General features: G+C 39.4%; 4 protein-coding genes across 5 annotated transcripts in view; 2 read left to right on the forward strand and 2 right to left on the reverse strand.

Moving 5' to 3' along the window:
* Positions 1–2,841, forward strand: part of TTN (titin) — a 248,995-nt gene extending 246,154 nt beyond the window's left edge. Inside the window, exons 326-328 of the mRNA XM_046943725.1 lie at positions 12–165; positions 1,132–1,425; positions 1,562–2,841. Coding sequence (XP_046799681.1) covers positions 12–165; positions 1,132–1,425; positions 1,562–1,860 — 747 coding nt within the window. The 3' untranslated portion in view covers positions 1,861–2,841. The remainder of the gene's footprint in view (positions 1–11; positions 166–1,131; positions 1,426–1,561) is intronic.
* Positions 2,842–4,961: 2,120 nt separating this feature from the next.
* On the reverse strand, positions 4,962–20,298 carry PLEKHA3 (pleckstrin homology domain containing A3). Its single transcript, NM_001031251.2, has 8 exons — positions 20,145–20,298; positions 16,401–16,517; positions 15,212–15,367; positions 12,349–12,485; positions 9,949–10,113; positions 8,909–8,952; positions 8,256–8,371; positions 4,962–6,875 (listed from the first exon to the last, which is right to left on the reverse strand). The coding sequence occupies exons 1-8, from the start codon at positions 20,182–20,184 to the stop codon at positions 6,748–6,750; spliced, it is 903 nt and encodes a 300-aa protein (NP_001026422.2). The 5' UTR covers positions 20,185–20,298; the 3' UTR covers positions 4,962–6,747.
* Positions 16,401–26,521, reverse strand: part of DFNB59 (deafness, autosomal recessive 59) — a 28,884-nt gene continuing 18,763 nt past the window's right edge. The window contains exon 7 of the mRNA XM_426573.8: positions 16,401–16,517. The gene's annotated coding sequence lies outside the window, so the exon portion shown is untranslated. The remainder of the gene's footprint in view (positions 16,518–26,521) is intronic.
* FKBP7 (FK506 binding protein 7) lies at positions 20,022–24,919 on the forward strand. Of its 2 annotated transcripts, none has more exons than XR_005861288.1 (4): positions 20,022–20,725; positions 21,461–21,612; positions 22,712–22,859; positions 24,081–24,218. XR_005861288.1 is itself a non-coding variant. In XM_421981.7 (4 exons), exons 1-4 carry the CDS (start codon positions 20,037–20,039, stop codon positions 24,700–24,702), a joined length of 1,137 nt encoding a protein of 378 aa, XP_421981.7. In that variant the 5' UTR covers positions 20,022–20,036; the 3' UTR covers positions 24,703–24,919. The 2 variants fall into 2 exon arrangements, 1 of the variants encoding a protein (XP_421981.7); XM_421981.7 differs by lacking the exon at positions 22,712–22,859 and adding an exon at positions 24,541–24,919 and having other exon boundaries at positions 24,081–24,214.

The following is a 26,521-nucleotide window of genomic DNA, read 5'->3' on the forward strand; positions in this document are numbered from 1 at the left end:
ATCCTCCACAGATTGCCGTTTCATCACACATGAGAGCGACTCGCTCTAAAAACACTTATTCTCTTGAGATTCGAAATGCTGCAGTGAGTGACACTGGAAAATACACAGTTAAGGCTAAAAATTACCACGGGCAATGCTCTGCTACAGCATCTTTGACTGTATTCCGTAAGTTCATTTTCTGCATCTTGTGTTGAGATTAATCGGGTTTCTTTGCTGTGGTACGTCTACTAAAATGATTTTTGATTAATGCCACCAGCAAGGTTGACACAGGTATTTTAACAAGTTTCTATTTATTATGTATATTGATATATCCTCAAAACTAAAAATAGAGATCACTAGAAAAGGCCTTTAGAAATTAGAAATCTTCATAGCACCTACAGAGAAGCATGCAGAGATGCTCTTTCATATCCACGGATGAGTGTTAACAGAAAGCTGTGAACATTTCTTCTAGGCTAAGACCTTGGTGCCGGCAAGCACTTTTTTCCTGAATTACTAACAGAACCTCTTCCAATGAAACAAAATAATTCTGCAGTTCAAAACCATTATGGTAACTTAGCCATAAATGAACCACATTTAAGATTAGATTGGCTGTACGAGGACATCTGTGTTCCTAGGACCAAGGGGTTACCCTATGATTTGCTTGGATGACTGCGCTTGGGCTTAAAGGAAAGCTGCGGTAGCTGATCGCTTCTGCTCTCTTTGATAACTACAGAAGAGTGCAGTGGCGTCTAGAACTTCTAGTATGATTCTTGTTAAGAACTCAAAAATGTTCCACAACTTCTACAATTATGAACTGAATACACAGTTTCTCATTCTAATAATGGCTGTATTAGGAAATGGCCTGTTGACGAGCTGTTTCTTATTAAGCATGTCTTCCCCTTCCACCTGATTCATCCTAGCAACCGTTCTGTTTCCTACTTGTTTCGTTTCCAAAAGAGCATTTTTAACTTGGACATCTTGAATCAAATGATTTTACACAATTATATTCTCCACTGCAGTTTTCCAGTGAAAGCAAACTAAGCTAAGGTGCCTGTCTGTTCATTTCTGTGAAATTAACCATACAGGCTGCATGACTTCCTTAGTTAATGTGATGTTATTGGTTTTTCCTTCTATGTTTGCGATGCTCCTCAGCTCTAATTGAAGAACCTCCAAAAGAGGTAGTATTGAAGACAAGCGGCGACGCAAGCATGCACGAAAGTTTTTCTTCTCAATCCTTTCAAATGGCTGCTTCTAAACAAGAGGCTTCATTCAGCAGTTTCAGCAGTAGCAGCATGACTGAAACGAAATTTGCAAGCATGTCTGCCAAAAGCATGTCCTCCATGAAAGAATCCTTTGTAGAGATGAGCTCCAGCAGTATTATGGGGAAATCTAGTATGGCTCAACTGGAAAGTTCAACTAGTAAGATGCTTAAATCAGGTGTGAGAGGTGAGCAATGCAATTACTGATAGAGTTAGTGCTTTGAATATCCTGAAACGGTCCTTAAAGTAAACCCGCTACACCTCATGGGGGCTTAGTGGAAACCAGCTCGCTAACTTGGCATTTCTTCTCCTGTTTTGTCAAGGAGTACCACCAAAAATTGAAGCTCTGCCATCTGACATCAGTATTGATGAAGGAAAAGTTCTCACATTATCTTGCGCTTTTTCGGGTGAACCTGCTCCTGAAATAACATGGTACTGCAGAGGGAGAAAAATTACCAGTCAGGACCAGCAAGGCAGATTCCACATTGAAACCAGCGAAGATCTAACCACCCTGATCATCATGGATGTCCAGAAGAATGACGGTGGAATTTACACTCTGAATTTAGGAAATGAATTCGGTACCGATTCTGCCACTGTGAATATTAATATTCGATCAATTTAGAAAGCTTGATCTGTATTATTTACACTTGTCTTTTTTACAAGTGATTCATATATGGACTGATCTGTAAATATTAAAAAAAAAAATATTTTTGTACCTACCTGACTGAGACAAAGTCCAGAGATATACGTTATGACTTATAGTCATTATTGACCTAAGAATTTTAAACACTTTTTTCACTGACATGTACATACTGTATATAGCCGAAGTTAACGGTTATGAAGTTTTGTACCTTTATTTTATGACATTTTGAAATGTAACTTTTGGAATTAACAGTTGGTAGGAGAAAGTTTCCTAGCAAACGACTATCCTGCTCAACATTTAACTAATTTTTGTGCCTCAACTCATTGTTGATGTCTAAGAATGCCTCAACAGGTAGAGAGGCTCCCTGTTGAAGATTACCTACAACCAAGAGAGGATACTGTGCATAGTATTTCATACATGCACAAATCATTATGTTGAATCAGAAATGTAAGGCACTGGTGATATTTACAATTACCCTCCTGTAAGTATTACTTTAATGTTTTACATTGGATCTGATTACGTCGTAATTTCCATGCCTGACTGACAATTTTTGAACAAAGTGCAAGCGGCCAACACTTTGTTCACCCACTGTTTGGGTGCTGCTTCTGACACACTGACTGCCTGAACGGCTTTAAAAAAGTAACATCACCTGGCCATCCCCATAATCAACAAAGCCATTCAGGTACTCAAGTGCAGCAGCAGTACCAACTCTTGGAGGTTCGTAGGGTGCAGTGATTGAGTTTGTGTAATAGTATTAGACACTTAGTAGTCACTTACAGGCAACTAAGCAGTGAACCACAGTTTGAAAACAAGCTGTTGTTACAACATCAGATATTGCCCTGCACTTCAATTTGCTGTAGTTCTTCTAATGTAGGTAGTAGTAAATCTAATTGTTAGATGTTGAACCTCCTTGAGATAGAATTGTTCATTTGAAATAAAGCATGCTATCTGCACCTCAAAGTCCGGGTTTGATTGTTTTTTTTCTGTTTTGGTTTGTTTTGAGTATTTGAACCCCTTCAGGACTTCACTTTTTCCACAGGAAAAAAAAAAACAAAAACAATTATAAACTTGCTGGGCACTACTCACAGAACAATGAACAGAGATACCACAGTAAAGGTAACAAGAGCAAGAAAAGAACATGTCTCAGCTGAAGGAAAAACCATGCCTAAACGTGTCCTCACAGCTAGGGACTTGCTTTGTGCAGAGCACAGTGAGATGCTAAACACCTGCAAGACCCACACTAGGTCAGCCTGCGTCAGTTACCAGAGGCACAATATCTAGCACCATTCACCAACTGTCAAAACAGACCTTGCTTCTCAGTAGGCTATGCTAGCTTAGTGTTGTACAGCACGAAGAGGACTACGTTATTGCTAGACTCCAGCCTGTAATCGCCCATGTAGCAAGCTCAGCATGGCAAGGGTAGAGTTAAGGTCACATAGTCAGAGGCAAAATGACCTTCAGGTTAGCTAATAAATGGAGGTGAAAATGCAAAATAAAGCTACGTTTTGAATCATGACAAGATCCTGACAGTTGGGAGTGATGGAAATACGAGCATTTAGAAACAGTGAAAAAGAATCTGAAGGTATGGTACTTTCCCTTAGAGACAGAAGTAAAAGGGAACAATAAAAATACGGTGTACTACTGGAAATTCAGTCTTCAGTTGTCTCTACTGAATCTAGACATTCCTACTTGATCAAGCTGAAAGCAGCCAGCGTAGTGCAAGCAAGTTAGTTCTGTCTGCAAGCACATCTAACTTTAAGCAGATGACTAACTCGTATGCCTAAAATAGGATCTAAAGTAAGGTACTTAGAGGATTTGCTGGAGCACAGTTTAAATAGATAACTTGACATGCTGCTGAGCCTGTGTTCACAAGACAGCTAAGCGAACGCTAAAACCGAGCATCACTGATAAAGTCACAACATGAAGCTTCAGGCTCCTTCACTGTCATAAAACACAGTCCAAAACAACAGCAGTTCCCATGAGTAAGCAGCCTCTGAATAAAAATAAGAAAATGAAGACAGTGTCCAAAATTATTTACTTCCTCTATTCAGGTGGGACTTCTAACCATACAGGCTAACATTAGCTCTGTTTAAAGGTAAGACCTACTGCACCACAGCGCTTAGTTCACAAAAATATCCTACTACCACCATGTCAAAGCATTTAGATTTCATGCTTCTGGACCTTGATGCATAAAGAAAAAATCCTAGCAAAGATTAGTGAGCATGTTTTAAAAGTGCAGGCCAGAACTCTTATTTTCAGCTTATTATCATCTGACGTTAGAAACTTCAGAGATAAAAGTCAACAACCAGAAAACACCGCTCTTGGCCCAGGCAGATAGAAGCATGATTACATCCTTTCCGTGAGAAGTACCTCAAAAATTCAATTTGGCTTCAGACTGAGCTTTTCAGAAGCAAGTGAGATCAAAACTAGACATGCTAATTACATAACTTATTATGAAGGTCACCTCCCATTCTCCACCAGAAAGAGCTATAATACAATTATGCATTACTAGTTAGCTCTCCCCTGGACCCGGAAGCAAAAAAATAGAAGAGCATCCAGCTTTTTTTAAAAAATCTTACTACACATGGACCACTCTGGTTCCGGCTTAGAACCATTTTCCAGAATGACAACTTAGATCCTGATGCCAAAAGTACAAAAGTATATCATCTCCACTGATTTCACTTAAACACATTTCAGGATTTCTTAAGGATTTCAATTTTCAGGCCTTAAGGCCTCTTAAGGATTTCAAATTTCTTAATTACAGAGTCCTTAAGTAATTAATTACAGGGAACTGTTACACTTCAATCTAAGCATTACAACTTTTATCTAGCCAGTCATACTTAAAATATTTATCAGTATTTTAAACCCTGACTTACAACTACACCAGTGATCAGTCTCAAGGAAATTTTTGCTCAGACTCCAGACTATTTATTTTCTCTGTAGTAGCTGAAAGTCAGAGATAGATGCCCATTAACGTGACATGTACTTAACACAGTATACACTGGAAGAAACTTGAGTGACACTTTAGTAAGCAGCTCTAAACCAGCGTATATGATTCAACATAACACTCAAATACATCATTTACTTCTCTGAATTTTTTTTTTTTTAATACTCGTTTTTACAATTGCCTTAGGTGTCATACAGAATACATAACAGCAAACATTTAGGGAAAAAAAAGTACAAGCATGTGTGTGGCTGATATGCAAATGACAGGTACATGAGAACTGGCAGAACTGAGCACAAGTGACAGCACTGAGCTGGAAGCCATGAATAACTTTACTTAAATGAGCCTTTCCATTCCCTTTGAACACCAACAGAATGGTTTGAAGACTGGTAGTCTACACAAGCAACAGCTTATGTTTTTCCTCAAGGTTTGGATCTATTTTGAATTAGATGAGTCAATATTCCAGAAGTTTATAGTGAAACCTTCAAATCCAACCCCATCTGTCTTTTCCAAACTGCTTCAAAACCACCAAATTATTCATATACACCAAAGGAAGACAAACCAGACTAAAGAAAGATCTGATTATAAAAAACAGATTTTGGTATGTGCTCAAGTACAAAAAACCCCGTGCACTTATTTAGGAATTTTGTAAACCAAGAACAGTGGATGGTTTGCTTAAAGTGCTCTACAGCTAAGATTTTATAAACCAAGTTTATCTTTAAATGAACACCAACCCTCCCCCCCACGTCAAAAGCTTACAATGCTAACTCCAGCAACCTTATGGATCAAGGTGCTAGTAGGCACTGTTATACTATACTATATTACTCGTGAATTACTGAGTATCAGAATCTGATCTCACTTACAGTTAATGCAGATTTACGCTGATGTAACTGAGAGCAGAATGCCCCTCCTGGTGTATACCATCCTGAAACGATACAAAGGAATCACCAAAACAGAAGCTACCTTTGTATAAACGTGTCATAAATAAAATACGTCCAGATACCCCTGTCCATATCAACGGCAGCTTCATGGTCTAATAGTTCAGCTCTTCTAAAAGATGTGTTTTCAGCAAAGTATTACGTGAGCAGAGTATATATTAGAAGTGCTGCATTAGCTACTTGTGATGCTACACACACCAGAAACAATTTATGCCCATTTTGAAACCTTTAGTAGATTTTTGTATCTTTAGTAGTGAAAGTAGGTAAAAAAATTTTGATGCAAAAGAAGAATAAATAAATAAAAATTATTAAATATCCAATGCTTGGTACAAATGCTTCATATTAAGTTATTTGTATACTTCTTTTTTTCCTAGAAAAATACACAAAATATTTCTACTCTCATTGGCAAAAAATAAAGACCAGATTATGTATACCCTTGTGTTTTTAAAGAAGGCAATGTCAATTACCAACATGCTGCTAGAGTAGATCCATTAATGCCCAGTCCCACAGCCCTTACTCAGGCAAAAAAAGCCCCTGCAGGGCCACCAAAGCTCCAGGCAGACTGCTTATACAAATGATCAGCAGGCACAAGCTGCACATTCTCCAAAAAGGAAAAACAAACAAACAAAAACCCCACAAAACAAAACCTCTTTGCTAAAGTTTATAACCTGCAGGTTTACTACTATATCAGTCAGACCTTCAAACTTTTTATAAAGAGCAACATTTACAAATGTAGATGCTTATCTGTTAAACCATCATTTGTTCCAAAAAAATGCACATTCAAACTGTGAAATATTAGGAAAATACTCTTGCAAATAAACTATATAAAGATAAAATACACCTCAAAGATATTTTTCAGGTTATTCTATAAAGTGCAGAGAAATCCTTCTAAAAAGGGAAATTACTACTTCCTATAATAACAATATAATTACAGCAGCCTTTGCATAGCATTTTTAATAGAAAATTTAAACACTTTCAGCTTCTTCAGGAAGAAAACGATGAGAGACTCCCTTCAAGTTCAGATCTTTCATTTGATATCGATCTATTTTCTTCCGGAATGGTTGATGACACCAGATCTCCGTTTACAGCATTTCTAGGACAGTGAGCAGATCCTATGAAGAGACCAAGAAGTATTTAAATTTCAATTAAAAAAAAAAAAAAAAAAAACCCTCCTCCAATCTGTCAGTTATTCTACTCGTTAAGTGTTCGCTCTTCATAAGGGATAAGATGCATAATTACTCTGGACTTCTAAAAGATTTCCATTGCCATCATGCACAAGGATGATGGGTATAATGAATGTACACCTAGTATACATGTGGTACCTTTTTCAAACAATTTGTATTGAATTTGAAGGACAGCTATCCGTGCAGACAAATGCTGTATGACAAAAATATTAATTTGAGGGAAAAAAAAACACTGATGCACTGATACGCATTTAATTAAAACATTTTCTATTATTAACGTGAAATTGATGACTTCCTGCAAGTTGAATATTGCTAGACCGCCTGTCAGGAAAGAGGAAAAACTAGGATAACTACAAATGTCTGGTATTAGCAGCAACAAGACTTTCCAGCAGGCCTGAAAAGAGCTAGACTTGGAGAAGATGGCCCAGATGTTAACAACCAAATCAAGACTGATGTGCAGCTGCATTAGCAGTGAAACACAGAACGGAGACTAAACCAAGTTTATTAGCTTGGGATTTACAGTGGCAGATCCTAAGTTGGTGGCAGATGACTGAGGCAAAAGTGGTTGTCATTTCACAATATGCAAGCATCAGAGAAACAAGGAAATGGTGTGGAGGTGCAAATGTTTGTGCCATGATAGCGTAAAAGCAGTAGTACCAGAACTAGCCAAGAAGAACTAGTCAAGTTAAAAGGCTTCCTGAGAGGAATTAGGACGGAGTCCAAAGGACAGCAAGACTCAAGACTGAAAAACCACAGAACCGACTACTAAGTCAGTATGGCCCATTTAACCAGGAGAGACTAGGATTGTGACATCGCTTTAGAATTTTGAAGGTTGTTTTCATTTATTTGCAATGCTGCACCACACCAGGCAAACAGCCACTGAAATGTGTGATCTTTCAGCAATGCACTAGGGAGTAGAGCCCTCTAGCCAGAGGGTTCAAAGAAAGGAGAATTTGTTTAGTGATAACAAGCAGATTGCAAATAACAGTATACCACTTATCAGAAAAGCATGCATGTAAGGCTGCTTTAGTACAAACACTCCTGTTTTGGTTAGATCTCCAATTTAGATTACAAGCGGTCCTGTTCAGTTCAATACTTCAGCTTCGGCTGCAAGATTCTTATCAATGTGAATGAAAGCCAGAGAAGTCAGTTACATAACACAGGTGCTTCAATACATAGCGTAGGAATCGTATAACCAAATCTTTTCCCTTGTACTGACATCAGCACTGTAACACTTGACGTTATAAATAAAAAGTAATAAATTCTACAGAAAGATACAAAAGAAAACCATCTCTCTTCCAAACTTACTCTGAGAATCTTCCAGGGGAGTATCGCTGTAAGATTCCGTATCCGAGTATGTTCTTCTGCGTTGCTGTGATAACCGATGGAGGGATGAAACTGGTTCTTTCACAGAGTGATTATCCCTATAAATGAAATGAGTTACATTAGTATGAAAAATCTGTAAGAACCCAAATTTTAACACAATTTTGACTCTAGATTATATTGTTCTATCAATTATGTTTTTCACTATACTAACATAGCAATGGCACGGTCAACAGAACACTCTTTCTCATAATTTTAAGGCCTGAAAATTGAAATAAAATATGCAGTATGTTGTTTGCGTGCAGAAGAAAATAGTTCAAAAATCTGAAAGACTAACCCAAAACAACAATGTTAACACTTCAAGCTACGTGTCTGATTTCATGAAGTTAGCAGAAATCATTTGCATGAAGTCTCCACCATGAATAAATATTTACAGAGCAAGTAACAGACACAGCAGCTGCTCCATTATTTACCAAAGACACTGTGAATCGGCACCTTAATTTTCAAAATTAGATCAACTTATGCCTTTTAATTTCCTCTCCCCAAGTGAACTTTGCCTCACACTTCGATTTTAGTGCTAGCAGGTTCAGGGAGGTGTTTAGAGAAATGAGATAAAATCTAATGAAATAGAAAAGTACCTTTCCGAATAACAAGGACCAGGATGGCTAATGGAACGCTTCATCTAGGAAGACCAAAAAAGTCACAAGTTATTTACAGAAATGATACTCACACCAACACTAACTTATACTTTACTTACAGCCTCTACAAAGAGGGCGGGTGATTTTCTTTTAACTAAAAACAACTTCTGTTAAAGAAAAAAAAAAAAAAAACTGTTTCAACTCTAAAAAAAAAATATATAAAATTGATGGATTGCCACCAATACTAAAGCATTCGCACAGGAAATGCAATTTACCCAAAATATTACCTAGTCACAGAGCCATCTGTTAACTGACGCGATAAACAGAAATACTGAGGTACTCTTCCCCTTACCAAAAGACCATTTAAATTCTGCACACACAATAAAGCGAAAATTCTGTCCTTTGATTCTTTGTGGTTCTTCTGACACCACTGCCAAATTTTTTATGTATGAAAGTTATTAATTTAGATAAATAAGGATTAGCTTTGACTGGAAGAAGATAAGGAGACAAGATCAAAGCGCAAATAAAGGATTCCCACAACAAAAAACGACAATACAGCCCATCTTAGAATCTGCATATGCAATTAGTGAGACATTTAAGACAATTCTGCATATACCGTACTCCTAAAAGAAATGATTAGTAACAAAGAGTTATGCAAGCAGTATCTTTACCATTATTTACCTTTTTGATAAGATCGTATCAGACTAATACAAACATTTTTGAATGATATACACTGAAAGATATGCTACACTGCTTCGAGTGCTTCAAGTATTCAAATCTCATTAATTTCATAGCTATCTCAGTACAGGGTCTTGATACATATGACAAATTATTCGGATTACTAAAGGCTCGAAAACAAAGACTGGAAACAGAGAAGCATTGATTTCAACAATATTTAAAACCAGTACTCAACATAGCAGAGTCAAGATTCTATCTGCTGACATCAAAGCACATAGCAATACTTTTCTGCCATTCGTCTTCCTGTAAACAACAACGTGACTCTTAGGAAAAAAAAAAACGGTACTTTAAAAATGTCTAACCATTTGGACAGGTGATGGTGACACAGGAGAAACTAAGGGATCGGGGTGAGGCAGCTGGAACATTTCTGGCTTAAACTTGGCATTAGCAATCTTCACGCATTCTTCAAGTGTTGTGATAAATGTATTACACGTGGCACTAAGCAAGGAAGAGGCTTCATTCATGTTCTAAAAACAAAAGGAAGCAGAAGTATAAGCAAGGAAAAAAAAAAAAAAACACAATTTTCCCCTACATCCACTAAATTCCATACATACTAGTAAGACCTAACGGTAATTTAGAATCACAGAATCCTTAGAGTTGTAAGGGACCTCTAAAAGTCATCTAGTCCAACTCCCCTGCAATGAACAGGTACATCCACAGCTAGATCAGGTTGCCAGGGATGTGATCCAGCCTCACCTTGAAAGTCTCCAGGGATGGGGCATCCACCACATCTCTGGGCAACCTGTTCACTGCCTCACCACCCAAGCTATAAAAGATTGTTTCTTTATAGCCAACCTAAATCTAACCTCCTTGAGTTTGCAACTCATTTCCCCTTGCTATATCGCCACAGACCCTGCTAAAGAATCTGTCCCCTTCTTTCCTGTAGCTCCCCTTTGAGTACTGAAAGGCCACTATCTGGTCACCACAGAGCCTTCTCTACTCCAGGCTGAACAGCCCCAGCTCTCTCAGTCTGTCCCCATAGGAGAGGTGCTCCATTCCTTGGATCATTTTCGTGGCCCTGCTCTGGATGGGCTCTAACAGGTCACCCCTCTCTAGTACTGTGGATTCCACATCTGCATGCAGTACCCCAGGTGAGGCCTCCCCAACACAGAGTAGAAGGGCGGGAACACCCTCCTCAACCAGCTGGACATGCTTCTTTTGATGCAGCCTAGGATACGGTTGGCTTTCTGAGCTATGTGAGTGCACTGCTGGCTCATGTTCAGCTTCCCATCCACCAGTACCCCCAGGTCTTTTTCACCAGGACTGCACACAATCTTTTCATCCCCCAGCTCTTATTGATAAAGAGGGTTGCATCAACTCAGGTGCAAGACTTTGCGTTTGGACTTGCTGAACCTCACCATCAGGTGGCCTGTAGTAGACAACAATCACAAGGCTCCCTTTGCTGCCTTGGTCTCTAACTGTCACCTAAAGGCTTTTGACTTGCTCATGACTATTCTTTAGGGACAGCTCTTCACATTCTATTCCTTTTCTGACACAGATATCAACACCTCCTCCCCTCCTTCCTTGCCTGTACCTTCTGAACAGCTTGTAGCCACTGATAGCCATGCTCCAATCATGGGAATCATCCCACCAGGTTTTGGTGACAGCAACTATATCGCTGTTTTCTAGTAGCACAGTATCTTCCAGATCCTCCTGTTTGTTTCCCAAGATACGTGCATCGGTGTAGAGGCACTTCAGCTGGACAGATGGTCTTGTCGTCTCCTTAAAGAATAACTCCTAAATTCCTTTTTAAGTATTTCCCTTGGTTTTCCCCGTTGTCTTCTATCGCTCCAGCAGTCACTGCCTCATCATCATAGGATTTGTCTATGCTGCAGTTTTGCCAGCACCTCTCAAAGCAGTGGGTCCTTCAATGCCCCTGTTAGCATCCTGTCCCTCTAGTATAGCTACACCATTCCACACCTTATCAACGGAAGGCTTGCTTCCCTCATCCCACTTCAGACCTAGCTTAAACTCCCCCTAATGAGCCCTGCTAGCTTTTCCCCAATTTCCATCCTTTCTACTAAGAACTAGTGGTAATTTCCATTTCTCATTTTACTTAATCATACACGGACTTCTAATGAGGTCACTTAAGCAACTAAATGCAAGAGCACACTCATTTCTTTCTAGCATCAGATTTTTTTTAGGGTAGCAGCCAAAAATCCTGAAATGCTATAATGTGATAGAAAGTACAGCAATAATAGTGGAGTGGCACAATCCTAGGCTGCAGCAAATGAGAACAAGTCCAAATGCAGCAACCGTGGGCACAGATATAAAGGAAGAACAACTGCTTACCTTTGGAATGCCTCAAGTAGGAAGGCAGGGATCTCCAGCGACATACCCTTGCCTCTAATGCCAACCCTTAAAAGAGGTCTGGGAAAGGGCGGATCCTGGTGGAGCCAGGATTTTGCATTGCATGCACCTGAGCTCCCCTCGGTTGGCCCTGCCCTCCCACCAGGTGCTCAATCACTGTTTCAGGCCATGACTTAGCATTTCCCGTACAAATGCTATTATATTTTTACTAGAAGAAGATATAACAGGTCTTCCGTCCTTTTAACCGTTATTACGTATTACATAGACACAGGCATTCAAAAACTGAGTTGAAGTTAGATCTCCCAAAATTATGAAGAAGGGAAAAGAACATAAGTTGTCAGTGGAAACTTAAGCTGAATAAGGTGCCTAATGCCGTTCTATAAATTCAATACCTCAATGCTGGGAGGAGAGCAAGTCTCATCGTGGTGAACAAATTCTTGTATTGTATGAACTTGCTGCATGAGAAGATCACAGTAGAGACGAAGTTCAGACATTTTGGTTTTAAGGGATTCATTGGTCTCACTTATTTCTGTAAGAAATAAAGGAAGTATCAACTTACAGCATAATAATTGCTTAAACTATCATTACTTACTGGAAATAAAGGTACAGATCATTCACAGCGGTACAAGCACAGAGTGCAGTCTGTGTTCAATTAAAATGGCATGGAAGGTAGAGTGGAGTAAAGACTACAACCAAGTTCTTTGATCCACAGTAGTTCCACAGGTAACCTTAGGCATCAACAACTTCAACAGAACCTGACGGACTGACTCTAAGAAAAACAATACCAGGATGGGGACTTGGTGGCATCAAACTGTTTACCTGCTACTCGTGGGCCAAAAGTCTGCCATCCTTTTTACAAAATGCCACCCTTTAGGGAACTCTGCTCATTATAATACCAAAACACACCTCCATTCCAAAAGCTACCTGCCTCCAAGGTGCAAACAAAAAGCAAAGCAAGAGAATTCTACGCCAATCAGAACAAAGATATATAATGGCAGAGCTCCATCTGCAGAGTAAGAAATGCTAAAAAAATGGCTTAAGAGAGTAGGAAGATAGGGAAGACACATTTGCAGACAAGTGATACACAGACCATCTCTGATTCCTGTAATCAGTTAATGGGCTAAAACTCTTTGCCCCTCACCATAAGGTTGCCTACTGGGCAAGGCTCACACGCTCACCTATGCTGAGCGCTTCCTCAGGAAGCTTTGTTATCTCTATAGAGTTTGTTTTATAATTTAGTGTGCTTGTGGCCAGGCTGTATTACTATCAGTTTTCCCATGTGCTTTGCATTGTTTTTGATTAGCATCACACATTTCATAGACAGTGTATTAATCACCAGCAATCTAAAAGCACCCGTAATCTGTTGCTAATAAACTGCACAACTCAAATGATTTAGCTGTGTGGGGCCAAGAGGCTGTAAATAAACATGGAACACAGCTAGACAATTAGTTTGTACTTTTTGGTAACTGATGCTGTTTTAAGGACAATCAGAAAGAAGCGTGTAACAAGAAAAGACAGTTTAAATCTTTCTTAACTACAGTGTAATATAGAAAGAAAAGTCAGTGAATGAAAATTTAGCAGACTGTAGAAATGGTTACATCAATACAGCAAAAATACTATGCAGAAAATAAAATTACAGAGAACCAGACCGGCAGCAGCTGAAACTAAATGGCTTCATAACCGCTACAAACAATACGGTCATAACAGTAAGTTGCTGACACTTGCTGTTCACAATAGAAGAGGTCAAGAAAGTAATCCTTTCCCCTCTAGTCAGGGCTTGTGAAATCACATCTGGAGTGCTCTGTTCATTCTGGACTCCTCAGTGCAAGAGAGATATGAGCATACTGGACCATGTCCAGCAAAGGATTGTGAAGACGATTCAGGGACTGGAGTCTCTGACATACAAGGAGAAAGCAAGGCAGCTGTGAGCATTAAGGCATGGGCAATATGAAGCAGTTTGTAGATAACTCAGTATTTGACAGGAGGATTTAAAGAAGACATAGCCAGACTGCTCTCAGTCACAGGAAAAAAAAGCAACGGGCAAAAACTGAAACACAGGATGTTTCATCCAAGCTTGAGAAAATAGTTTTGTACTGTGGTACTGGACTGTTTTATGAGAAAACTGTAGATAAGGTTAGTTGTTAATATCTCTAAGGACAGAGATACTACAACTTAACTGGCTGTGGTCCTGGGCAGCCTGCTGAATCTGCTTGAGCACGTATATTGATCGACACTATCTCAAGAGGTATCCTCCAGACTCAAGTATTCTGTGAGAGGATTTGGAAAGATGAGAGTGTACCCACATGGAGAGGGTATACTCTCCATACAGATACACAGGAGAAATCACCTTATTTACACTGTTTTTCTTACATTTATTCCCTTTAAATATTTTGCTTTTGCTTTTCATAAGAGGCCTTTAGTCTGATGCAGTAAGGTACTCGTGGGTTGCCTTCCTGTAGCGGAGGTGATTTCATCCAGTGGGTTTTTCAAAGAATTCTCTTTTGTAAAAGGAAACTTAAACAATGGCCACAGTGAAATTTGGGATGCCTTCATGTCAAACAGGACAGAGCTGAACACACTCAGAAATTTTAAGAATAAAGCATGTGATTGATTTTACACAGAAGTGGTTCCTCATAGTCTCAGAGGGAATAAAGACACAGAGTGTCACCACTTCAATGTCTGTAAAAATGTATTCGGCAAAAACTAAGAAACACATATACCTTCTCAGAAACAGCCCTGGGAATCAGATATCCAAACTCCATAGACTTTGAGTTTAAATTGCCTGTCCCTAACTGCCTACAGTCAGACTCCTAACTAAACATGGAGTATTTGCTAAAGGAGAAATGATACAAGTTTCTTTGAAGTAAACAGAACTCATATTCACAGCAGCTGTGGATCCAATGCTTCATATGGTCACAGCAACATTCCTAGAATGCCAAATAGATACGTGGTGCAGGACAAATCTGAACAAGGCAAAGTAATCTAAACTGAAAAGCAATAGTGAAAATGGAGAAGTGATAAAGCTTATGAGCAGCAAAATACAGTCAATAACAGACTACATAACACAGGTATTTGCATCAGTCACTACCACAGCTCAAATACCATGGGGGAATTTACGTTATAGATGACTAGAAATGATTACAACTTCTATTTTAAAGACAACAATACTGAATTTCTACCACAGTATTTGTGCTATCATTACCTGAAAACATGTGAAAGTGGTTGGCTTGTGCATGCTCTAGGTAACACACATACCTTTTTCTTTTTTTGTTCTAGTATCTGCTAAACAGGCCTTTGCACTTCCCAGCGCTACCAGCCACCTCTGCCTTTCAGCTGCATTAACTGCTTTCATATAGAAATGCTGCTCCCCTGGGATGATTAACTCCATTCTGGTGTTGTCTGTTGCATGGACTGAAGATATAAAAGAAAAAACAAGTTTTAAGAAAAACAAAACCAAACAACAAAATCAAAAGCACACACACCCTAACCTGGTAACAATTATTTGATAAATAAAAAAAAAATCTCAAAGCAATACCAGCGTATTGCTGCCAAACAACAGAAAGCCCAGAACAGCTACCTGGTGCACCTTCAAGAGAAAGAAAGAGGAGTTTTCCATACAGCATTAACAATTCACTGCACATTAACCTGTAGTAGCAGCTCCACTCTAACTCTGATCCAAACATGGCAACCTTAAGAGTTTTGTTGCAAGGAGAAGTATTTACAGAGGACCAAAAAGTATGACAGAGGACTAAAAAGTGAATCAATCTCCTCTTTAGATGAAACCTGCTGTCAGGTTACACAGCCCCAGAAACAAGAATCAAGGTGGACTCCATTTACAGTCCATTATATCCATTACTATGTCTTCAAGAGAATATTTTGCTGAGTTCACATTACCAACCACAGTTTCTCCAGATCCACTTCCCACTAGCCATGGATGCAAGAGACGATCAAATCGAGACTTCACCTATTACCCTTCATACACCATAAGAACAGAACAACAAAAATGACTCAAGAAAACAAAAGATTGAGCATCTCTGCTTTATAAGCATCTCTGCTTTCAGGTTACTGCTGCCGCTCTTCTGAAAAATAAGCATTTTCAGTCCCTTACATGACAGAAAAGAGGAATAAATAAACAGTTAGCCTACGTAACTTCAAGCATAGGACACGTGCACGTAACTATTTAGAACAAAGGGGAATACATGGTGGATTCTAAATTACAATAATAATTTAAAAAAAAAACAAACTCTAAACATCCCAAACCTTTTCTTTTGCAACCGTTTCATAATTCACACTCTTAATTATTTCTAAGTCACAAAGCAATCACGTAGAACTACAAATACACAAAAAGAGGGAGGAAAAAATCTATGATGCAAAATGTACGCTGGGTGATCTCTTCCACGTCCCCAACATCTAAAATTTCTTCTAGCAGAAATCCAACTCTTACCTTTTATTTCACACACAGCCATCTTTATACTTCCCTTGCTGCCTTTGCAAACATCATCCTGTGAATCATAGTATGACAATATCCCATTGTCTAAGACAAACCACCGAGGCTGCCAACCTGGTAAGATTAAAAACATGAAAAAGGAAGTTTAGTCTAATTACTGAATTGCAAATCAAATACATCTCTTTGGCTGTTAAATTTTTCACAAATGATGCAAACATTATAGCAATCCCATGACACAACAGGAAATAAAGAGTCTGTGGTCTGAAGACAAGAGCTGCTCTATCATCACACTGGTATTATACGGCTATTTCATTTCCATTCTTTTTGAATGAAAGACTGGCAGTATTGCAGTTTCCACTACTTTCCATCCCACTGTGGAATGAAATTTTAATTTAGCCACTGATTAATCCATTTTGAAGGGATACCTCTGAAGAAACATCTTTGTCCAAATATTTTTCAGGTAGACTTCCTTTAGATTACAGTCGTAGAAATAAACAACTGTCATCACAACTGCCATGTTCAGTCTCTGCCTACTGTATTTCAGTGAAAACGTTTGCATGCTACACTTGACCACTGACACACCATTTCCTCTGAAGGTAGCTCATCTCCACTGCTCAACAACTTAATGTCAAGCACTGCACGGGGAACTGAGATGCAGCTTATATTACATAGAGTCCATCTGCAAGGACAGATTACACCAACTCCACTCAGATTTTCACCAGCTTTGCATCAGCAAACCTATTTCATGACACTGACTTTATTCTGCCTACAAAACAGAGCAGTTTATACAGGTATCTCTGTGAACTCTGCACAGCATTATGACAAATAGAAATACTAATGTATTTTAATCCATGAGGGCCCATGACAACAATTCTTCTATTTATTTCTCTTAGAGCTATTTCATTAAACTCACTGCTCAGAAGAAAGGGTACAATATTTCTCAATACTATTAAAAATAATTTTCCTAGCACATTACCTTTCTTTCTAAAACCAACATAGAACTTAAGTATTCCTTGAGAGCATACCAAGAACTTGGACCCATTATAGTCTGTATCAGCTAGACTATATGAACAGATTATCCTTCCGTTTTACAACCTGAGACCAAACTTCTAATTTCCCGTTTGGTTGAGTTGGGACAGGAGTAACTGTATGGCCAAGGCCTCAACATATTTGGTGACACAATGGTGTGGTCTTTGGGACTCACCATGCCACTAAACCAGCAAACCAAGCTGCAGCCATCTAGCACCCGCACGTTGTAACACTGCAATTTAGATGGATTTGCTGCATTTTAGATGAATTTAGATGCAATTTAGATGCTCTTGAACATCTGCTAAAGGCTTCATACAGCTCACATTTAGTCCTCACCAGCGTTAATGCCAATTCAAGAACCGCAGGACACGATCATATGACAATATAGCATCACAGAATCATTAAGGTTAGAAAACCATCAAATCTATCAATAAACACATCACCACCATGTACACGGAAACATGTCCCTCGGCACTACATCTACACATTACTTGAAGACCTCCATGGACAGTGACTTCATCACTTCCCTGCACAGCCTGTTCCGGTATCACAATTCCAAGAGAAGGAAATAATAATGTGCAACGTTTCTTTAAGTTATATATTAGCTGTAACAGTATACATCTTTATCTTTCAAAATGCAGGCACGTACTTAATAGGCAGATCCACGTTCTCATAAACACAGAATGAGAAAAACAAACAAATAAAAAAAACCTACGACCACTAAGGGACCCCAGATCCCATAGGAAAAAAAATTCAAGTTATATGTGTACACAATCACTTATACTAAAACAATCAGCAATGAAACAACTACGCAGAAGACCCTGACCTTTAAAATGCAGCTCTGAAATGCACTACTTTGTTGTTTTTTTTTCCAAGCGGTGTGGTGTTGCACTCTGAACTGCCCTTATCTCCTTAGCACATGCATTAAGTCAATATGTTTCTGCATAGACTTACTCTGATAAACAGGGACCCTATTCAGATGATTATTTCTGCCTCACGTTATGCTGGCATTGGAAAAAAAACAGAAGCAAGGTGCCCCACAAAAGTAAGTAAAAGAACAAAACCACTTCTTCTTAGTTGAGTTTAGGTGAATAATATCTGCTATTTGACAAAATATTTAACAAAGTTTGGATTTTACAAGTTCTTAGATGCACACATGTTATTGAAACTAGAAAGAAGTCTCCTTTGATTTTAAAGAAGGAGGAAACTAAATAACATTTTCCACAATGCTTCAGCAATGATAACAAGCTGCTTGGCTTCTACTGTGAAAACTACAATAAATACTACGGCCTATTTCTGGCTACAAAAACATATAGCAGAGTAACAACAAGGTTGGTAACAACACTGAAAAAAAAAACAGTAATATGCTTAGTTTTTTGAAACGCGTTTCTCTGCTATGCTCAGGAAATTCTAGAGAATTTCTGACAGTATAATTTTCAAATGCAACAGCAGCAGATGCCCTCAGCTGGACAACACACGTGGAAGGAAGGATTCTGCAGTAGCAGAGGTAGCTTAGAGGGCAACTGAGTATTAGAGGCAGTCATGTACACATACATGTAACTGTCACTGTAACTGTACAGTTACAGTACTGTACACTGTACTGTATACTGTCACTGGACAGCACTCACAATTACTGTTGTGTATTTACTCACGAGGTAACAGACTTCAAATGAAAAGTTTGCAATAAACACCACAAGGTATCATGCTTTCTAAACCATCAGAGCTTTGCACCACTCCACGCTGAAAACCTGAATTCTCTGAAGCAGAACAGCACACGTGAGGAGCAGGAGACCAAGAAGGCAATGAAGTCATCGGTTGCCAAGAAGAGGCTTGATTAGGCACAGCATGGGATCCTGCACAACCTACTCTACAGGCACAATCAGTTCGATTACAGCACTGGAAAAGAAATCTTTTCCACCTTGAAAGTGCAGCCCACCCACTGCTATCTCCAGACAGAGATGATGTCTCTGTTATGAGAGGACAGAGCAAACAAAGCTGCACTTTTTGACAGCAAACGCAGATCACACAGATCTGTGGTGCGCTTCTCTCCACAGCAGTTCTACAGATACATTTCCTGTGTGTTTCACCCTGAATTCCAGTTTTTATATGTTTTACAGGTTAGGACACAGAAGCAGAGAATTTAAAAACCAACATCCAAAACCCAGTTAGGAGAATTCAGACTTCAGGAACATTTAGTGCTGAAGATTTTGGGTAACCCTACCTGACAGTTGAACAGGTTGCCAGGTAAAGCTGTGAATGCCCCCTCCGCGGAAGGATAGAAGGCCAGGTTGGATGGGCTTTGAGCAACCTGGACTTGAGGGAGGTATCCCAGCCTATAGCACGGCGTTGGAACTAGATGATCTTAAAGGTCCTTTCCAACCCAAGCCATTCTACAAGTCCTCAACAGCAAGCAACACTACCCAGAGGTCTGCACGCAGCAAATAAAAGCCTTTTCTCAGGAAGACGGAAGGGAAAGAGCAACATCCGAGCTGGCGGAATGAGATGCTGGGACAGAAGCTCCCCGGCCGGCTGCCAGAGCCCCCAGCGAAACGTAGGGCTCACCCCCGCAGCCGGAGGCCGCCGCCCAGCACGAGGCAGGGCGCGATGCCGGAGCCCGGAGCCCACAAACAGCCCCACCGGGGCGAGGCCCAGAGCCCCGCACCGCAGGCCCGGCCGTCCCAACGGCCACCGCAGGCCCGGCCCGCCGCCTACCCGCCAGGTAGTTGGTCCACTTGTACAGGACTCCTTCCATCGCTCAGAGCCCCGCTCCGGCCCGCATCCTCCTGCTCCGCCGCGGGGAAAGGGCGGGCGCCGCCACGGAGACGGGGCTCAGCTCGGCTCCCGTCCCCGCCGCTACTCTCTGCGCGGAGGCGGAGCCGCCCGGCCCACCTCGGCTCGGCTCAGCCCAGACGCGGCGCGGCCCGCGGCGGCCCCGGCGGCGCCACCCGCCCGGCGGGGCGCTTCCCGCACCCCATGCGCGCTCCCCTGGCCGCTCCCTCACGGCCGTTTCACTTCCTGGGCCCTCCCACCCGGGCGGGAGGCTCCGCCCCTCCGGCCGCGGTCGCAGTGCCACGCCGGCGGAGCGCGATGGGGCGCGGGCTGAGACTACTCCTCGCGGCGCTGGCCCTGCTGGCGGCCCCGGCGCGGGCCGAGGGCGGCGCGGCGGAGGAGGAGGTGAAGATAGAGGTGTTGCACCTCCCTGAGAGCTGCAGCCCCAAGAGCAAGAAGGGGGACCTGCTGAACGCGCACTACGACGGCTTCCTGGCCAGCAACGGCTCCAAGTTCTACTGCAGGTGGGCGCGAGGCTGCGGCGGTGGACGTGGCGCGGCCTTCCCTGAGCAGCGGGCACCCGAGCGGGCGGCAGTGGCATTCGTCCTCCTCTCAAGCTCGTTTCTCCCTCTAAACCGAGTGCAGATGGTGTCAGAGGGAAAGCGATAACTCGCTGAGGCAAGCGCTTGCTGCTTTGCTGGAAATAAGCCGTTTGGGACAGGAATTTCCCTGCACCACGCGCTTCTGCACAGTGGGCCTGGTGCCCGGAGACTGCAGCTGCGAGCATTTTCCTCCTTGTCCCAAGCTGCCTCGGGGAAGCCTGCCTTCCTTCAGGCTCATCCCTTGTCCGTCTTTTGACAGATGTTACAGGCAGCGGCCTAGATGATGACCCAGCCTTAGTTCAGCCTTCCAATTCTATTATTTAAGAAAAAAAAATCAACGGAGGATAACTCTACATTCAACTACCATTTTACCTGCATTTTTTTCCCCATTGGAGTGAATATTTTTGACACAAAAGCCCTCTTGCTTACACATTTAATTAAAAGTGTAGCAGAAAAATAGCATTATACTTAAGGTATTATTGCATTCTACACATTATTCTGTTTTAATAATAAAATTATAGAATGACTTGGGTTGGAAGGGACCTTAGAGGTCATCTAATAATGTAATGCACGCTTTCACTGTCTGATAATCTAAACTCATTTTAAAAATAGATAGGAATGCTAAATTTGCTGTTATCCACTCTGTTTTTTTAATAGTCGGACGCAAAATGACGGTCATCCGAAATGGTTCGTTCTGGGTGTTGGACAAGTGATAAAAGGGTTGGATATTGCTATGATGAACATGTGTCCTGGAGAAAAACGGAAAGTGGTCATCCCTCCATCATTAGCATATGGACAGCAAGGATATGGTAAAAAAAAAAAGTTTAAATACTAGACTTTTTTTTTTTTGATCTGTGTTGGTTACCTTCAAATGAATGAACAGTATTGTAAATGACTAAGAGTTGGTGCTTTATTATTTTTGTAGAACACTTGAGGTGACTGGAGCTGCACGGCTTAATTTTGCTCCTTTCTATGTGATTGAAGTAGTCCTTATCACAGGCTGCCACCCAAGCTCTGCATTTTGCATCAGAAATCCCAGCACATGCCTCCTGCCTTGGCGTTGTGAAGCCAAGGTGGTTGGTGTGCCACAATACCAAAAACATACAGCCAGAGGAAGGTCTCCACAATCGATATATGCATTTTATCTTACACTATTACCATAGAATCATTAAGGTTGGGAAGGACCCCTAAGATCATCTAGTCCAGCCATCAACCCACCGTGCCCACTAACCCGTGTCCCTCAGTGCCACATCTGCGCAGAGACTCTTCTACTTACCAGGGCAGCTGTTCCAAGGCCTCATCGCTCTTTCTGAGAGGATTTTTTTCCTATTATCCAGCCTGAAATTATATTCTATTCATATTTAGTTTCTATTATTTCATTCTTAGTAGCTTTAGCCTCTTAATGTAATTCTTCTGAGCAAAACAGAATGTAACCCAGTTCATACCACTGAATCGATTTAACTGGAGATCATTTGTTTAAAAGATTGCTTACATTCTGGATAGTTAACACACAACATGATCACAAAGCCTAACAATTGCACCAATACAATGCATGAAATCGGATTTGAATTTATGATTTAAAAAAAAAAAAATACTTCTAGTCATTTTTATGTAGTGTTTCAGTACTTAACTGTAAATAAATGCAGCCCTGGTTTGGGTGTAGGAGTTTCTTTGAAAATGCAACTTCTGATGTATAGTAATTATTTGGTAAATGTTATTGTGTTACAGTCTCATGTAACAGCTCTGTGTTTGTTATAATTCCACTGTAGCCAATGAAGTTTAGGAGGAACAAATTTTTACCTCTTGAGCATAACCATTTAATAAGCAAGACTTGCAACAAGGAGAAACACTGACACAAATAAAAATACGTTCTTTTAATCTAATACTAGTGTTAACTGTTTGTTCTAGGTAGCACATCAAGAAACTGTTCTGTTTCTGCAACATACCTGTCCTCTGTCTCAGCATATTCCTGCATGTTGAGGAAGATGCCTGCCTAATCTTGAGTTAGAAAAGATGCATGTGGCTTTCTAAATCTTTACATATCTTTCCTTTGTCGGTATGTATATTTGTAAATATTGGCACTGAAGTCTAATACTGTATCTTTATTTGGTAAGTAGTATACAAACAATGGCATATATTCAGCTGTATTTAAAACTTCTACATGTTCAGGCTTGTAAGATGAAGATCTTTCGAACTTTAAAACTTGTGATTTTTAACATTGATATTTTAGATGAGAAATGTAAGTAACAGTTTTGTTTGCCTTGTTCTTAAAAGCAAAGTACATTTAGTTTTTCTTCAGTTTATGAAGGATGGTCACAAGCTCAACATTCTGTTTAAAGTCATGCACACTAGCTTTGGCTATGAATAGAAGCAGCTTGCATGTTCACATTTTAATATGACACTGCATGATTTCTGGAAGCTTTTTTGGCTTTACTGTTAGACCTGATGAGTTTATTCTGGTCTTTTTCAGTTCCTTTTAACTGGCCAGATGCATGATACAAGGCCATATGTTTATAGGCAAATGCTTTGACACGGGAATAATACTGTCTAAAATGTTTTGGTGTTTTTATTTAGGGACCAGAGAAAATACTCCTGTGGTTCTTTAGGGCTTTTTTGGTTGTGTGGTTTTTTAGGGATTGTTTTTGTTTTCAAATTTGAATCAGATGAATTACATGCTATTGCTTCTTTCTAATGAGATGTATATTTAACTCACTATTTTGCATAGTGTCCTTTAATCATAGGTATAACTCATAGTAAATTTGTAAAACCTGATATTACCTGCTTGTTTCTTCAGACAGAAAATGCATAAAACATTGGTCTAGTACTATAATGTATATACTATAAATCACATTGCAGATATTAAATGAATACATACATCTTAGAATCAATCTCTCAGTAAGCCTCATCATATGACAGTATATGAAACAGTGAGAACATCAGGAATATTTGTTTCTCATGATGCACAAACACTTCTCAAAGTTGGCTACATCCTCATTTATGAAAATATGGTATAAACAATATAATTTTCAGGGAAGTATATTGTTTTCAAGTCTCTCTCAAAATAGTTTCTCTAACACAATGACCTGCTGAACCAATGTCATGCCAGAACATGAACTGATAAGTCTAGCTGTGTAATATTGAAATCCAGCATTTAATCTGAATATTAACACCGTCTTTTGTAAGAGAAAATAGGAAAATTTATGTGCGCATTTACCATATGTGCGATCACTGAACATATCATATGATTTCTTAAATGTACTTTTTCTTTTATTCATAGCACAGGGCAAGATTCCACCAAATGCAACACTCATCTTTGAGATTGAACTTTATGCAGTAAATAAGGGACCTCGCAGTGTTGAAGCATTTCGTCAAATAGACAAGGACAATGACAAGAAGCTCTCTGAACTCGAGGTAATTTGACGTCATTAATTTTGAGTGGATTGTATTTATAAAACTTTGGAGATACTTTAATCATAATGTTATCCTTACACAAGCTGCTTTTGATGCAAGTTCATCATGGAAAGCTTTTGTATGCTTAGACAAGCTATACAGCGTCATGCTGACATTTGCTTTACTCTACCAGTATGTCCCAGATGGAGTAGAAAAGTAACTTCAGACATGCCTACGCTGCAGTCATGGTTACTCACACGTATACCCCAGTGTTCTTGAAGGTAGCTGCTGAGTTCTGGTATAAAAGTCACAATAGTTTTTTTGGGTTTTTTTTTTTTTCCTTCTAGATAAGCCAATATTTGAAAGAAGAATTTGCAAGAGATGGCAAAAAACGTCATCCCTCAGTCCACGATGAAATTTTAGCTGATATATTTAAGAAGAACGATCACGATGGAGATGGCTTCATATCAGCTAAGGAGTACAACGTCTACCAGCATGATGAACTCTAATTACCTGTAAAATCTGTGGCTGTTTTATGGACAACAAATTATAAAAAAAAAAATCCAAAGTAATACTTCATTACAGAATATTTTGCTGTTGTTTTGTGTTTTTTTTTTATAGTGGCATCTTTTTTTATTTCTAAGGTGACTGTAAAATACTATTTTTAACATTTAGCTAATAAAATCTTCTAGATGTTACAAAATAAATAAAATTGGAAAACACCAAGATCTGTAGTTACATTTTTCCTGTATCATTTCCTAAACTACACTGCTGATCACTGGTCTTGCTCACTGTGTAAATTACTGATCAAAATCTAATTGTTTTGTCTCACCAGTCACAAAAAGTGCTTCCAGTACCTGTTGACATATTTAGAAGATTACTCATTAATACTTCTAAGTCTAAACAGAAAAACAGAATCCCAGGAAGTTAACTGCAGGGTTTCTGCAGCTTCTAGGTCATTGTAGCACTTTTATCTATAAAAAGCCTTAAAGGAAAGGAAATTGAAATTTCAAAATGAAAATACAAATGTTTTTAAATCCACTTAAAATAACTATAATAATATGTTGAAGTTTGGTGTTAATGAATATACAGTATTTTTAAGGGGATTTTTAAACCTTGACTGCAGTAAATTTGCTAATACAGTGTACCGCTCGATAAACTGGCTAAAAGTTAGAAACTTAAATACCATGTTGTACTTGAGGTGGAAGAGAATAGGAGATACTCCTGTATAAGCATAAGTATTTATCTGGTCATCTAGTTTCCCTCACTTTGGAAAAAAAACACAAAGAAGAAACAGTGATAGTTAATATACAGTACTCCCATAGTTAATATAATAAAGTTAATATTCCTATAGTTAATATACAGTACTGTTCTGCTTATGCAGATGTCGTCATAACACTTGTATAACGTACTTTTCTACTTGGGGAAATGATCATTTATTTCAATATGGAAGAATCAGGTATACACCCAGTGGAAATGGCAGGTCAGGCAAAAAAGAAAAAAACAAAACTTCCACATATGGCTTTATCCTTAAAATCATTCTAAAATGTACAAACAAATTTTGTTTTCCTGTTTCAACACAGCAATGGCAAAGCATGAACTGCACACAAATGAACCATTCTCTCTATCTCTGCGTTGGACGCTGTTGTGTAGTGCCCCCTGGAGTATATATTCTAAACAACAGTTTATTTCATGTGGTTGAGAACTACTTAAAAAACTTCAGCCTGGAGTCTAGCTGGAAGGATTTAGTTCTGCTATCTTCTCAAATTTCCTCAGCTTTTCCTGTTAAACACTTTTTTTCTGAACATATAAGTTGTATGAAAGTCAAGAGCAGTTGTAACCTAAAATCCAAACGCTAAAGGTAGGCTAGCTGGTACTTCTTAGTAATGACATCCTAATATGAAACTCCTATCCCCAGTTTTAGTAGTTCCCTTTTGTAAATGAAACATTAGACTGAGCTAAGTAAGTTTTAGCATGTTTTTTAATCTGATACTTCAATTAAACATTCATGAGAACACTAAATTATTAACAAATATTCTCATTTTACCATTATATACCAGTGTAGATAAAGGTGACATTTGGAGGCTTCAGAACAAGTTTGTGTAAACAACTTCTTTATAGGTAAGTTATAGCATATATTTTGACATTATTAAAATTCATTTTAAAAGTACATCTTTCATCATGATAATGAAGTGTGAAGGTACTAGAAAGATGAAAAGCAAAATGTCAGGGAATGCATTAGAATATTTTCAAGTAATTAAGGTCATTGTGAAGCAAATAAGTTGAAAATAATAGCGTAATAAAATATTTTGCACTTCCACTATTTCG

The sequence above is a fragment of the Gallus gallus genome, chromosome 7 (assembly GCF_016699485.2).
Source record: "Gallus gallus isolate bGalGal1 chromosome 7, bGalGal1.mat.broiler.GRCg7b, whole genome shotgun sequence".
In the NCBI taxonomy this organism is placed as follows: Eukaryota; Metazoa; Chordata; class Aves; order Galliformes; family Phasianidae; genus Gallus; species Gallus gallus.

Bases quoted from the DNA above. Each gene is read 5' to 3' on its own strand.
- FKBP7 (XM_421981.7), top strand. From the start codon at position 20,037: ATGCCGGAGCCCGGAGCCCACAAACAGCCCCACCGGGGCGAGGCCCAG. The intron at 20,726-21,460 runs GTGGGCGCGAGG...TTTTTTTAATAG, and splicing joins GGCTCCAAGTTCTACTGCAG to TCGGACGCAAAATGACGGTC. The intron at 21,613-24,080 runs GTAAAAAAAAAA...TTTTATTCATAG, and splicing joins ATATGGACAGCAAGGATATG to CACAGGGCAAGATTCCACCA.
- PLEKHA3 (NM_001031251.2), bottom strand. From the start codon at position 20,184: ATGGAAGGAGTCCTGTACAAGTGGACCAACTACCTGGCGG. The intron at 10,114-12,348 runs GTATTGAATTTA...TTTTGTTTTTAG, and splicing joins GCTCTCCTCCCAGCATTGAG to AACATGAATGAAGCCTCTTC. The intron at 8,953-9,948 runs GTTAGACATTTT...TGGTCTTCCTAG, and splicing joins CACCATCACCTGTCCAAATG to ATGAAGCGTTCCATTAGCCA.